General features: G+C 43.2%; 1 protein-coding gene across 1 annotated transcript in view; it reads right to left on the bottom strand.

Annotated features, from left to right (window-relative positions):
* Positions 1–439: 439 nt before the first annotated feature.
* The window catches only part of LOC309692882 (alpha-2-macroglobulin-like), a gene marked incomplete at its 5' end in the record, with an annotated part of 33,786 nt that continues 23,129 nt past the window's right edge, over positions 440–11,096 (bottom strand). Inside the window, 12 exons of the mRNA XM_082511713.1 lie at positions 440–503; positions 612–656; positions 798–903; positions 984–1,052; positions 1,139–1,229; positions 1,340–1,464; positions 1,961–2,173; positions 2,673–2,860; positions 2,931–3,093; positions 9,133–9,207; positions 9,786–9,942; positions 10,842–10,917. Coding sequence (XP_082367839.1) covers positions 619–656; positions 798–903; positions 984–1,052; positions 1,139–1,229; positions 1,340–1,464; positions 1,961–2,173; positions 2,673–2,860; positions 2,931–3,093; positions 9,133–9,207; positions 9,786–9,942; positions 10,842–10,917 — 1,301 coding nt within the window. The 3' untranslated portion in view covers positions 440–503; positions 612–618. The remainder of the gene's footprint in view (positions 504–611; positions 657–797; positions 904–983; positions 1,053–1,138; positions 1,230–1,339; positions 1,465–1,960; positions 2,174–2,672; positions 2,861–2,930; positions 3,094–9,132; positions 9,208–9,785; positions 9,943–10,841; positions 10,918–11,096) is intronic.

The following is an 11,096-nucleotide window of genomic DNA, read 5'->3' as shown; positions in this document are numbered from 1 at the left end:
ACACACGTACACGCACACACGTACACACACACACACACACGCGCACACACACACACACACACACGTACACACACACACGCGCGCACACACACACACACACACACACACACACACGTTTCTGTCTGTATTTCCGTGGACGTCACTTGCCAGCTGTCACTCAATGTCTCCCACGAGCACGTTTAGCTCTTTTAATGTTTTGCCCACTTGTTGCCCACTTGTTGCCCACTTGTTGCCCACTTGTTGCCCACTTGTTGCCCACTTGCACCTTTTTGTTTTTGTCTAAACCTGCACAAAGACAGAAATGTGGCATGAGGCCAGTCTCAGCGGTGCATTCACAGCACTATATTTTCCATTCTGCCGATTATTAATAATGAAGCCTGTTATTAAAGAAGCACTAATAATACTGGAGCTGTTAACACACACGCTTACACACATGTGAGCAGAAAAAGTATCTTTATTCAAATGCAGGTTTAAACCTCAGGACCAGCCACACCTTCTTCAAACTGTGAGACGAAGAATACAAGTTAGTAAAAGCTCAAAGTTCTTTGCATTGATGCTGTGAACATGAACGTGTGTGAAAGGTGTCCTTGTGTGTTGTTACAGCTTCGTACCTGCAGCTCACGAGACAAACATGTATTGGGTCTCAGCCTGGTCACCTGACAGAAACATGGTAGAAAAACATGAACGTGTCATTTCTCTGAGTCACTGATGGAAACATCAGCTTGTATGAACTGTTCAGTCTGATCCTCTGAAGTGTGTCAGTGTGCTGTTGGAGTAAAGCTTAGTTAGACTTGGACCTGGTTGGTAGTAGTCATAGATCTTGACCACGGCTGGCTTCAGGTTGTCCACTGGGAGCTCCTGGATGATCTCTAAGCTGTGGTTGATGGGTGTGTCCTTTGATAACTGGACGAGACAGAAACAATCGCAGACATAGTTTGTCCCAAAGATCATCATCTGGTGTCCCCACGGTGACTTTCACTTACCTCCTCTAAGTACACCAGAACGTGATCCTCCTTTTGCTCAACACGACTCACCAGGAGGCCACGTTTGAGCTGTGAGGAGATGACATCATTTTATTATTATCCTCACAATTATCACATGAGATGCACTCGTTGGTAGAATCTGTCTAATTACTCACACTCTTCAAAGACTCGGGGTCTGGGGAAAATCCAGAGAGCATTTTGATGTCCAGGATCACCATGTTTGTAGTTTCCTCCTTTCCACTGTACCTGTGTTTGAACAGTGTGATTATACTGACCTGTGTGCACACTTGCTTTTCATCTACCAGCAGTTCCTCCACACGGGTAAAGAGCGCTCCTCTCACCTGTCACATACTTACAGTGATTGTATTTGCACAGTGAATTTGGGTCTAGCAGCTTCACTGGTGGTGTTGACCTCTAGTTGGACTTTCACACTGAGAGTGGTGACATCAGCAGGTGTTGGGATGTTGTAGGTGGCAGAAATCTGGGAAACACACTTGGGTCACGTGTGGAACAGAACTAATCACACCTCAATGCACCCTGCTGTCACTGTTCTACACCATGACACATATTAGCACACATACTTTTATAGTCATACCTATATGTCTATATTCATCTTAATATGAGGATCTCTGTTATATCTACACTCATTTTATACGAGTGCTTGATGTTTGTTGTATATTTGCTGCTATGACAACTCAGTTTCCCTCTGGGATTAATAGTTTCCCTGATTCTGATACAGACAGAAAGTTCATTTGTTTTTGCTCAGTTCTCCAATTTAGTTTAAAATAGCATTGTACTCTCTACAGTTATTACTGCCAGGTCTAATGTCTTTATTGTGTATGAAAATACATGTGCAAGATGAGCTTTATTACATGTGACAATGCTAATGCTCTCTGAAGTTGTATAAGGAAAAAGAAAAAGAAGAAACCCTTTCTCTGACATCAACCAGGAGCTTCTCACGTGATGCTGTCACTGACCTGCACTGAAGCACATGCAGTGCCCTTCACCTCCAGGCTGTATTTTCCTGACACGTCCTGCAGCGCCTCCTCCTGGTAGAGCAGTTTGTTGCCCTGATTTACATCAAACGTCAGCTGACTGCTGGGAGCCTGAACTGTCACTGTGCTCCAACCTTCAGCACTGAACACCAGAGTGGAGTAGAGAGCCAGAGCCTGAAGAGCCACCACCGTGTCCTACAGGATGGATTCATTGTGGTTAACACACACAGCATGTGTCTCCATATTTCATGGGCTTAAGTGGAATAGACATTAAGTTAAAACAGCCTGTGTCACTTTGAGACCCTCTCACAAAAGAGATCCTTAATCCCAAGTTTTCCAAAGTTCACTTCCTGGTTAAATAAACGTTAAACAGGTTAAAATATCTTTAACTGAGAATTATCAAAGTATAGAAATTACAGGTATAAACTCGCAGGTGATCTGTTATTTACAGGCTGTTACGTGTAGTTGGTGTACAGAAGTCTGAGGTAACATTGCTATTCTGTAAAAACAATGAATTTTTAGAATTAAATGTTATATTCTAACTAAAGAATAAAAACTTCTCTGCCTGGCTAAAACAAATCTGTTTTACATATCTGATAGAAAACTGAAAGCTTCAGTATTATTTCTTTTGTCCCTGGTTTTGTCTAAGACTGTACTCAAAGATGAGCTTCATACTGTTCGGGTGGTGTCGTACCTGAGTGGAGGAGAAGCCTCCGTAATAGTTCTGCTGCCCAGTCAGCCACCTGATAATACCAGAGGCATATCCCAGATCCTCAGCAGTCGGGGAGGCGCTGAGTTTGGCCAACAGCACATAAGAACTGATCTCCACTGACAGGGAGGCTGATGTTTCTGCTGCTGTCTGAGACCAGTAGAGGAAACCTCCTACAAACACAATAACAGTCACGGTGATGCTAATGAAGCCTGAATGATGTCCTGCTAAAGGATGACTCACCTTCCCTCACTGCAACTGTGTCTAAGTGCTGCAGAAGGTGAGCACGGGTCTCCACGTCTCCTGCCAGAGTGAACACATAGGCCAGCAGAGCTGTAGTGTAGGTGTTGCTCAGGTCACTGAGAGACTCCTTGAGACAAGCCAGGCTCTTGTTCATCACAGGATCCTTTAAAAGATCAAAACAAAGAACTTTAATGGACAAACAGAAACCTTCTTTCATTAAACCCAGTGTGAGAAGAATAGGAGGCAGAGTTCCTGATTCAGTCACTCAAAACATCAACGTGATAATAGAAAACACAGCAATTAGAGGAAAGTACAGATCAAGCAAAGACTGGAGCAATCTGCTAGTAGTATTTACAATATAAAGAACATATTGAAAAAACACTGTACAGGTTGGGTGGTGATACCAGTTCTTGCTGGTGAGAGTTCAGGTATGTGGATGACACCTGGGTGAAAATCAATTCTCAGGACGTTCCACAATTCACAGATCACATTAACTCAGTGGAACGACACATCAAATTCACCAGGGAGGATATGAAAAGTGTCAGGTTAGTCTTCTTAGACTGTGAGATTTCCATCAGGAATGGGGGACATTTAAAAGCTGATGTGTACCGTAAACCTAAGCTCCAGCCGATCCAGGAGAGAAGGACAACCGCTGCCTAAGTGAAAACCTGTAGTGATCCCGTATGTGTCAGGAGTATCGGAGCAGCTGAGGCACATTTTTTTCTAAACACTGTGTCTCTGTGGCTTTTAAACCCCAAAACACGCTGCGCCAAAAATTGGTCCACCCCAACGCAAACAGAGTAACATAGTGTACGCTGTTAAGTTCCAGGAGGATTGCCAGGATCTATACATCGGGGAAATCGAACAACCTCTGGCTAAGAGGATGGCACAACACAGAAGAGCCACCTCGTCAGGCCAGGACTCTGCAGTCTATTCACACCTACAGGCCAGTGGACACTCTTTCAATGATGAGGATGTAACAACCTGGACAGGGAGGAACGCTGGTTTGAGTGTAGGGTCAAGGAGGCCATTTACGTGAAAAAGGAAAGACCATCTCTGAATCGAGGAGGGGGCATAAGGGTACATCTGTCACCATCTTACAATGCTGTGATTGCAGCCATTCCCCAACTCTCTGTGAATGGTACTGATGGCCATTGATCAGTGGTCTTTGATCAGTGGGTTTTGGTCAGTGGTTGTTGATCAATGGTCATGAGAATTTGCATAATTATGATTAAGGAAGTGACCTCCCAGCCCATTGTTCCTTCAGTGGGCTAGTTTCAGTCATTATGCAAATGTAATGTATGCAAATGTACATGAATAGGATGAGGGACCTATGGAATCTTCGATACCCAGCATCCACATTGACGGCGAAAACACTAATAGCTCAGTGTTCCAACATTCGAAAGAAGGGTATTGCTCTCACAGCTAGAGATTGACGAGGTGCAACACAAATGCTACGGCAAGGGGGAGCCAGGACGACAGGTCAGGGGGGAGATGTCATCACCTCCACCCGAGATTTGTACCAAGCCCCAAGTGCTATAGTGCAAGAGGAAGTGACCTGAAAGATAGGATCATGGCAAAACTTGAAAACTGGATTCCCCGTAGCTGGTTACCAAGATGTGAAGATCTGCTAGATGATGTAAATGCGATACATACAGCCACGATTATCGAGACTAACAAGCTGATCTACAGTACAGCAGCAGTGATCAGAAAGATGCTTGGCTACAGGTTGAACAGCCACAAGGAGAAGGAGACTAGAGGCTAAGATCAAGGAGGGAGGTTAGTGTGAGATTATTTTGTTATCATATGTTACCTTATATATGAGATCAAAGTAGTTGCATTATAATATGGTATGTAGTTTTAGTTTGCATTAGACCTCTGACTTAGAAGAGTGTGAAAATCATTAGATCTGTTGGATTGACCTGTATTATGTTGAATGTCTTACATTGTTTCAAAGGAGTTGTTAGGATAATGGATGTTATTTTAATCTCACTGATATCATTTACATGCACTGTTGTAGGTTCATTATTACTTCATTAGTCTGCATCAGTTTATCAGTTTCTTAGTTTCTTAGTAAATCGGCTACAAGGTAATTCTCCACCAGCTTACTTTCTCTCTGCTTAAACTGTTGCAACATCACCACTCCACTCGAGCTGGACTGTTACATTCAGTTTTGCACGTAGTCAGGCCTCACTAACGTGCACATATATACAGACTTATGAAAGACACGCACGTTCCCTCACATACACACTTATTAACAAAGGGAGGTCGTCTCAGGACATCTCCTCTAGTTGGACTCACAGTTTCACAAAATGCACAACAGATCACACACTTGTTTTTCTCTAAAAGTACCATCTGATGTCTATATAAGGAGAACTTTTGGGATTGTGGGGACTTGATATCATTTCCAGTAAGGTCTGTGTGACGTCATCATGAATAATATAAAAGATATGGAGAGCCGCCGCCCGGCGGAGATCTGTGGCTGTACGCTTGTCTTCCCATGCTTCTGTCTTAGAAGTGTGTAATAAAGATCACTATTCTGGCATCTACTGAGACCATGCAGTCGTTTGTCTTCTCCTCAAAACTCGAATCATGACATTTCTGGTGCCGAAAACCCGGTTTGAGGGGAGACTAATGGAGCCTGGCTGACGTTCTAGTGGTGTCAGACGGACGGCCAGGAGCTCGACTGAGTGATGGGCCCCGAAATAAGACAGGTAAGCACCGCCTGTTGAGTAATGTCCAAAGGTGCTGAATTGGAGGAATTAAGCTAAATTAAATGTTCACTCAGTGGGGCTTCTGTTCTGTCCGTGGTGATCTTGGGTAATTAGTTTTGAAATAAGGAATATTGGTCTGTCTAAATTAATTGTTGTTTATTGTGCTTCATCCGACAACGGATCGGATTGATATATTGGAGCTATTGACTTCACGTGCAGAGGGTTAAATGCATGCACGCTTACACACATAGGCATAGCATAGGATTGGAATAAACAAAGTCAACAACATTAGGTTAGGAGAGCCAGCGCAGGAGAGGTTTTGGCTTTCTGTCTCTTGCAGAGAAGGGAACAGACACCAGACGGGGACACGGAGATATGGGGACCCTTCACAGCAACTGGGGTCAAGTGTCATGGCCTTGGGGCTCCTTGAGAAGATGGATCCCATAACCACAACAATAACCAAGAAGGGGTTGGCGAAAACTAGGAACACCAGAGACCAACGAGGTTCGAGAGGCTTTTGGCAAAAAGGGGGACACGGCGGTGATAACGGACAACAAACACACAGATCTTTGTTTGAAAGTGGGGCAGAATAATCCCCAGATCTGTGTAACGACTGAAGGGTGGTCTAACCCCGGAAGTCGAAGAAAGAAGCTGAGAATCACCCGACTGGAAGATACTGGTAGCTGCACCAATAAAATAAAGGTTAAAAGCCCGTTAGACAGAGGGGCTATTCTAAGTACATTTGAAGGGTATAAGTGGTAAAAAGGGGGTGAAAAACCGGAGCCCAAAAATAAAGCTGTGGGAGAATTGGGGACTGATGGGAGTGTCATCCGTAACTGCTGTCATGGGTGTAAATCTAACTTTGCTTGCATCTGAACTGCGTAAAGGCAGAGGTCATCCCCCATACACTCCACCCGTTAAAGGGGGACAGAGGGTCTCGGGACCAAGGAGATGTGGACATTGCAACATTAGAGTGTACGATGTAAGGAATCTCTTTGGGAGAAGAGATTAAAGGGGGAAATGTGAGATTATTTTGTTATCATATGTTACCTTATATATGAGATCAAAGTAGTTGCATTATAATATGGTATGTAGTTTTAGTTTGCATTAGACCTCTGACTTAGAAGAGTGTGAAAATCATTAGATCTGTTGGATTGACCTGTATTATGTTGAATGTCTTACATTGTTTCAAAGGAGTTGTTAGGATAATGGATGTTATTTTAATCTCACTGATATCATTTACATGCACTGTTGTAGGTTCATTATTACTTCATTAGTCTGCATCAGTTTATCAGTTTCTTAGTTTCTTAGTAAATCGGCTACAAGGTAATTCTCCACCAGCTTACTTTCTCTCTGCTTAAACTGTTGCAACATCACCACTCCACTCGAGCTGGACTGTTACATTCAGTTTTGCACGTAGTCAGGCCTCACTAACGTGCACATATATACAGACTTATGAAAGACACGCACGTTCCCTCACATACACACTTATTAACAAAGGGAGGTCGTCTCAGGACATCTCCTCTAGTTGGACTCACAGTTTCACAAAATGCACAACAGATCACACACTTGTTTTTCTCTAAAAGTACCATCTGATGTCTATATAAGGAGAACTTTTGGGATTGTGGGGACTTGATATCATTTCCAGTAAGGTCTGTGTGACGTCATCATGAATAATATAAAAGATATGGAGAGCCGCCGCCCGGCGGAGATCTGTGGCTGTATGCTTGTCTTCCCATGCTTCTGTCTTAGAAGTGTGTAATAAAGATCACTATTCTGGCATCTACTGAGACCATGCAGTCGTTTGTCTTCTCCTCAAAACTCGAATCATGACATTAGCCAACTATCGGAGCTGCAGAAAGGTGTGACAAAGACGGTGCCCAAGAAGAAGTTTAGCAAGCTGTCCATGGAAACTGCCAAACAACGACTAACAGCCTTGGCCAGCACCTTGCCATACACTAGTATGGCTCACGTCTACTGGTGGAAGAAGCTGACTGCACTCCATGAGCGTCTGGCAGCATAAATTAACCAGCTGTTAGGTGACGAGAGACACCCAGAATGGCTAACTGTAGGGCGGACAGTCCTGAAGGGAACGGTCCCATCCAACTAGGCCAGACAGTCTTGGAGGGATCGATCCCATCGGTCCCATCCAACTACTGACCAATAACCTGCCTCAGTACCACATGGAAGCTCCTGTCAGGCATCATAGTGGCTAAGATGAACAGACACATGTTCCTGTGCCCCACTCATTGGCAAGAATACCAGAGGTGCAAAACACCAGCTACTTGTAACAATCAGCCGAGACTGCCTGGATTGATTACAAGAGGGTCTATGACTTAATGCCCCACAGCTGGATCCTGGAATGCCTAGACCTGTACAAGATCAACAGGACTTTAAGAGCCTTCATCACGAACTCAATGGGGATGTGGCATACAACACTAGAGGCCAACTTCAAGCCCATAGCACAATCATCATCTATGAAGGAGATGCTCTGTCCCTACGGATACTGACAGAATAGAGCAGTTGTCAGCCATCTCCTGTACGTGGATGACATCAAGCTGTATGCAAAGAGTGAACGAGACATCGATTCACTGATCCACACCACCAGGATATAAAGCAATGACATTGGAATGTCATTTGGACTGGAGAAATGTAGTCGGATTATAACAAAGAGTCAGAACTGAGGGAATCGAACTACCAGAAGGCAAAATTGCAGACATAGAGGACAGCTACAAGTACTCCAACAGGCAAATAGGAACCCCAAAGAGGCTGCTGGGAAAGCTGCTACAACCAAGTACCTGCAGAGGGTCAGGCAAATCCTGAGGAGTCAGCTGAATGTTAGGACAGGATCCAGCCTATCAAAACTTACGCCCTGCCCATCATCAGGTACCCTGCTGGGATAATAAACTGGCAAAAGGAAGAGATAGAAGCCACTGACATCAATACAAGAAAGTTCCTAACCATGCATGGAGGGTTTCACCCCAAGTCCCGCATGCTAAATGGAGGGAAGGAGGCCAGGGACTGGTGAGTGTCAGCACCACATTCCAAGATGAAACAACGAATATCCACGAGTACGAGGAAGATGGCCCCAACTGACCGCATGCTCAGTGAATACCTCAGCCAGCAGAAACTCAAGAAAGAGGAGGAAGGCGAGGAACCATCATGGAAGGACAGGCCCTGCACAGTATGTTACCACCGGCAGATAGAGGAAGTAGATGATACCCAGAAATCCTACCAGTGGCTGGAAAAAGCTGGACTGAAAGACAGCACGGAAGCACTAATCATGGCAGCACAGGAACAAGCTCTGAGTACAAGATCCATAGAGGCTGGGGTCTATCACACCGTGCAAGACCCCAGGTGCCCATGAGACAATCCAGCACATACCAGCAGGGTGCAAGACTGCTGGTTAAACCTAACTCCATGGCTCAGCAGCTCAAACTCTACTCCTTTTTTTGTTGAATACCTTGATATTCTTTGAGTCTACTCACATGTTGGGATGTATTCATTTCCAAGAAGGCAGCAGTAACGTACGCACTGAGAGTCACTTCATCAGATACACCACCCTGTCAACAGAAGACATCATAGACACTTTATCATCAGTGCACCAACATTCAGGGATATGAAGTCATGAAAATGATTTTCAGCTGCATGTGGTTTTAGTATCATCAATGTCTTGATGCATGTTCAAACATCCAGCTAAAGAGATGAACGGGAAGTTGATTTTGTTCATCTGGACATTGTATTTCCAGTGAGGTGGATGTTTCTTCACCTCGGGTTTCCCCAGCCTTATAAACAGTTTGTGTAGTCATCTACTAATCAGAAGGTTGGTGGTTTGATTCCCAGCTGCTCCAGCCTGCATGCCAAATATTTGTGGGCAAGATACTAATCCCAAGTTGGTCTCTAGTGCATACTTTGTATTTAGTATAAATATGTGTGAATGCTACATAGAAAGCAGTGCTGGTGTGAATGGAACAAGATGTATGGAAATTATTTCTTGAATAAAATAATAGAATATACTGGTGTGAGCTATTACAGTATGTAGTACAGTGTTTTCCATGTATGCATGACATTATTAATAAAATTTGTTAAATCCAGACTGGAGGCTGTTTCCACAGTCTAACAGCGAAGAACTGCAGGTTACCTTCATTCCGTTGTTGAAGAGTTTCCCAGACTTTTCAAAACAGCCATTTTCTTGTTGTTTATGTTGCAGCCAGGTCTTAGACTCTTCGATCTTTCTGGGATCAATAAAGATGAAAGACTGAGCTTTGGCAAAACTTCTTACCACAAACGCAGTCAGCCTGACAGAAAGAAAACAACACTTACACGTCTTACAATGATGGAAATGTTTGGCTGTGAGGTCACATTAAGAGAAAGAAATACTGATCATTTTGAAAATAAAGTTGAAATTTCAAGGTTAAATTTGAAAATGTATTTTGAGACAAAAGCAGAAATGTGGATATCACAGTTATTTCAGGACAAACTGCTTTACCCTCTGAATTAGTGAAATCGTACTTCAGACTCAGTTTTAGTAACAAGGAAGGAACTGATGTCACTTGTAGCAATAAAAACAGCGTGGCAGTAAGTATAAGTACACTGAAAAGCAGAAAGTGGTGCAGAAAGCTGCATGTGGTTAGATTTGTATAAAAGGAAATGGCTGCTAATGTACAGATGCAAGGATACCGATGGTTCCACGCTCGTGGAATAAAGAGGATCTATGCTGTATCACAAGACCACTGATTTATTTCACTACATCTACTCAAGGCATTTTATACAGGGTATAGCAGTCGTTTGAAGCAACAACTGTAATCATTTCAACTGTTTTCTTAGATTTGAATTTGACTTTTTTCACAAAACAGTATTAAGACTTTATTATTGAAATAGTATTTAGACTTTTTCTTAAAGTAAAATAACTTTAAGCTTTAAAATTTGACTTTATTCTAATAATGATCAATAACATTTTTATGTGGCTCTAATGCTCCTTCCTACCTACTAAATTACACAGTATTAACCAAAAGGTATTGTTAATGTTGGCTTAGTCAAAGGATTAAATGGAGAATTATTTTAAGTATTAGAGGTAGACATGTTTATGTTATTAATGGGTAGTCAAACTTCAAGAAACGTCTTCTGTTTGGTGGGATATTTAAAAACCAGTGTAACCTCTCTGGTTTGTGACATGTTTGATCAGTGATGTTCTCACCAAGTGTTTCCTGGTCCTGTTCCAAATGTGGTGTAAGCACCGTCAGCACTTTTGTAGTTGAGCTGTCTTTGGTATCCTGTAACAACAGGGACACCATGATCGAGACATTGTTGCTATGGTGATGATTGGACTCCATTTGTTTATGGATCTGCATGTGTACATCGAGATTTGGGAAATTCAATGACTCTTGCTGACAGATGAGGAAAATGACACATTTGACCAGAAACTGCGGCTAATGTTCTGCCTCCTGTCGGC

This window comes from Aulonocara stuartgranti (genome assembly GCF_965226115.1).
Source record: "Aulonocara stuartgranti genome assembly, chromosome: 3".
NCBI lineage: Eukaryota > Metazoa > Chordata > Actinopteri > Cichliformes > Cichlidae > Aulonocara > Aulonocara stuartgranti.
This window is presented reverse-complemented; position numbering and strand designations above follow the sequence as displayed.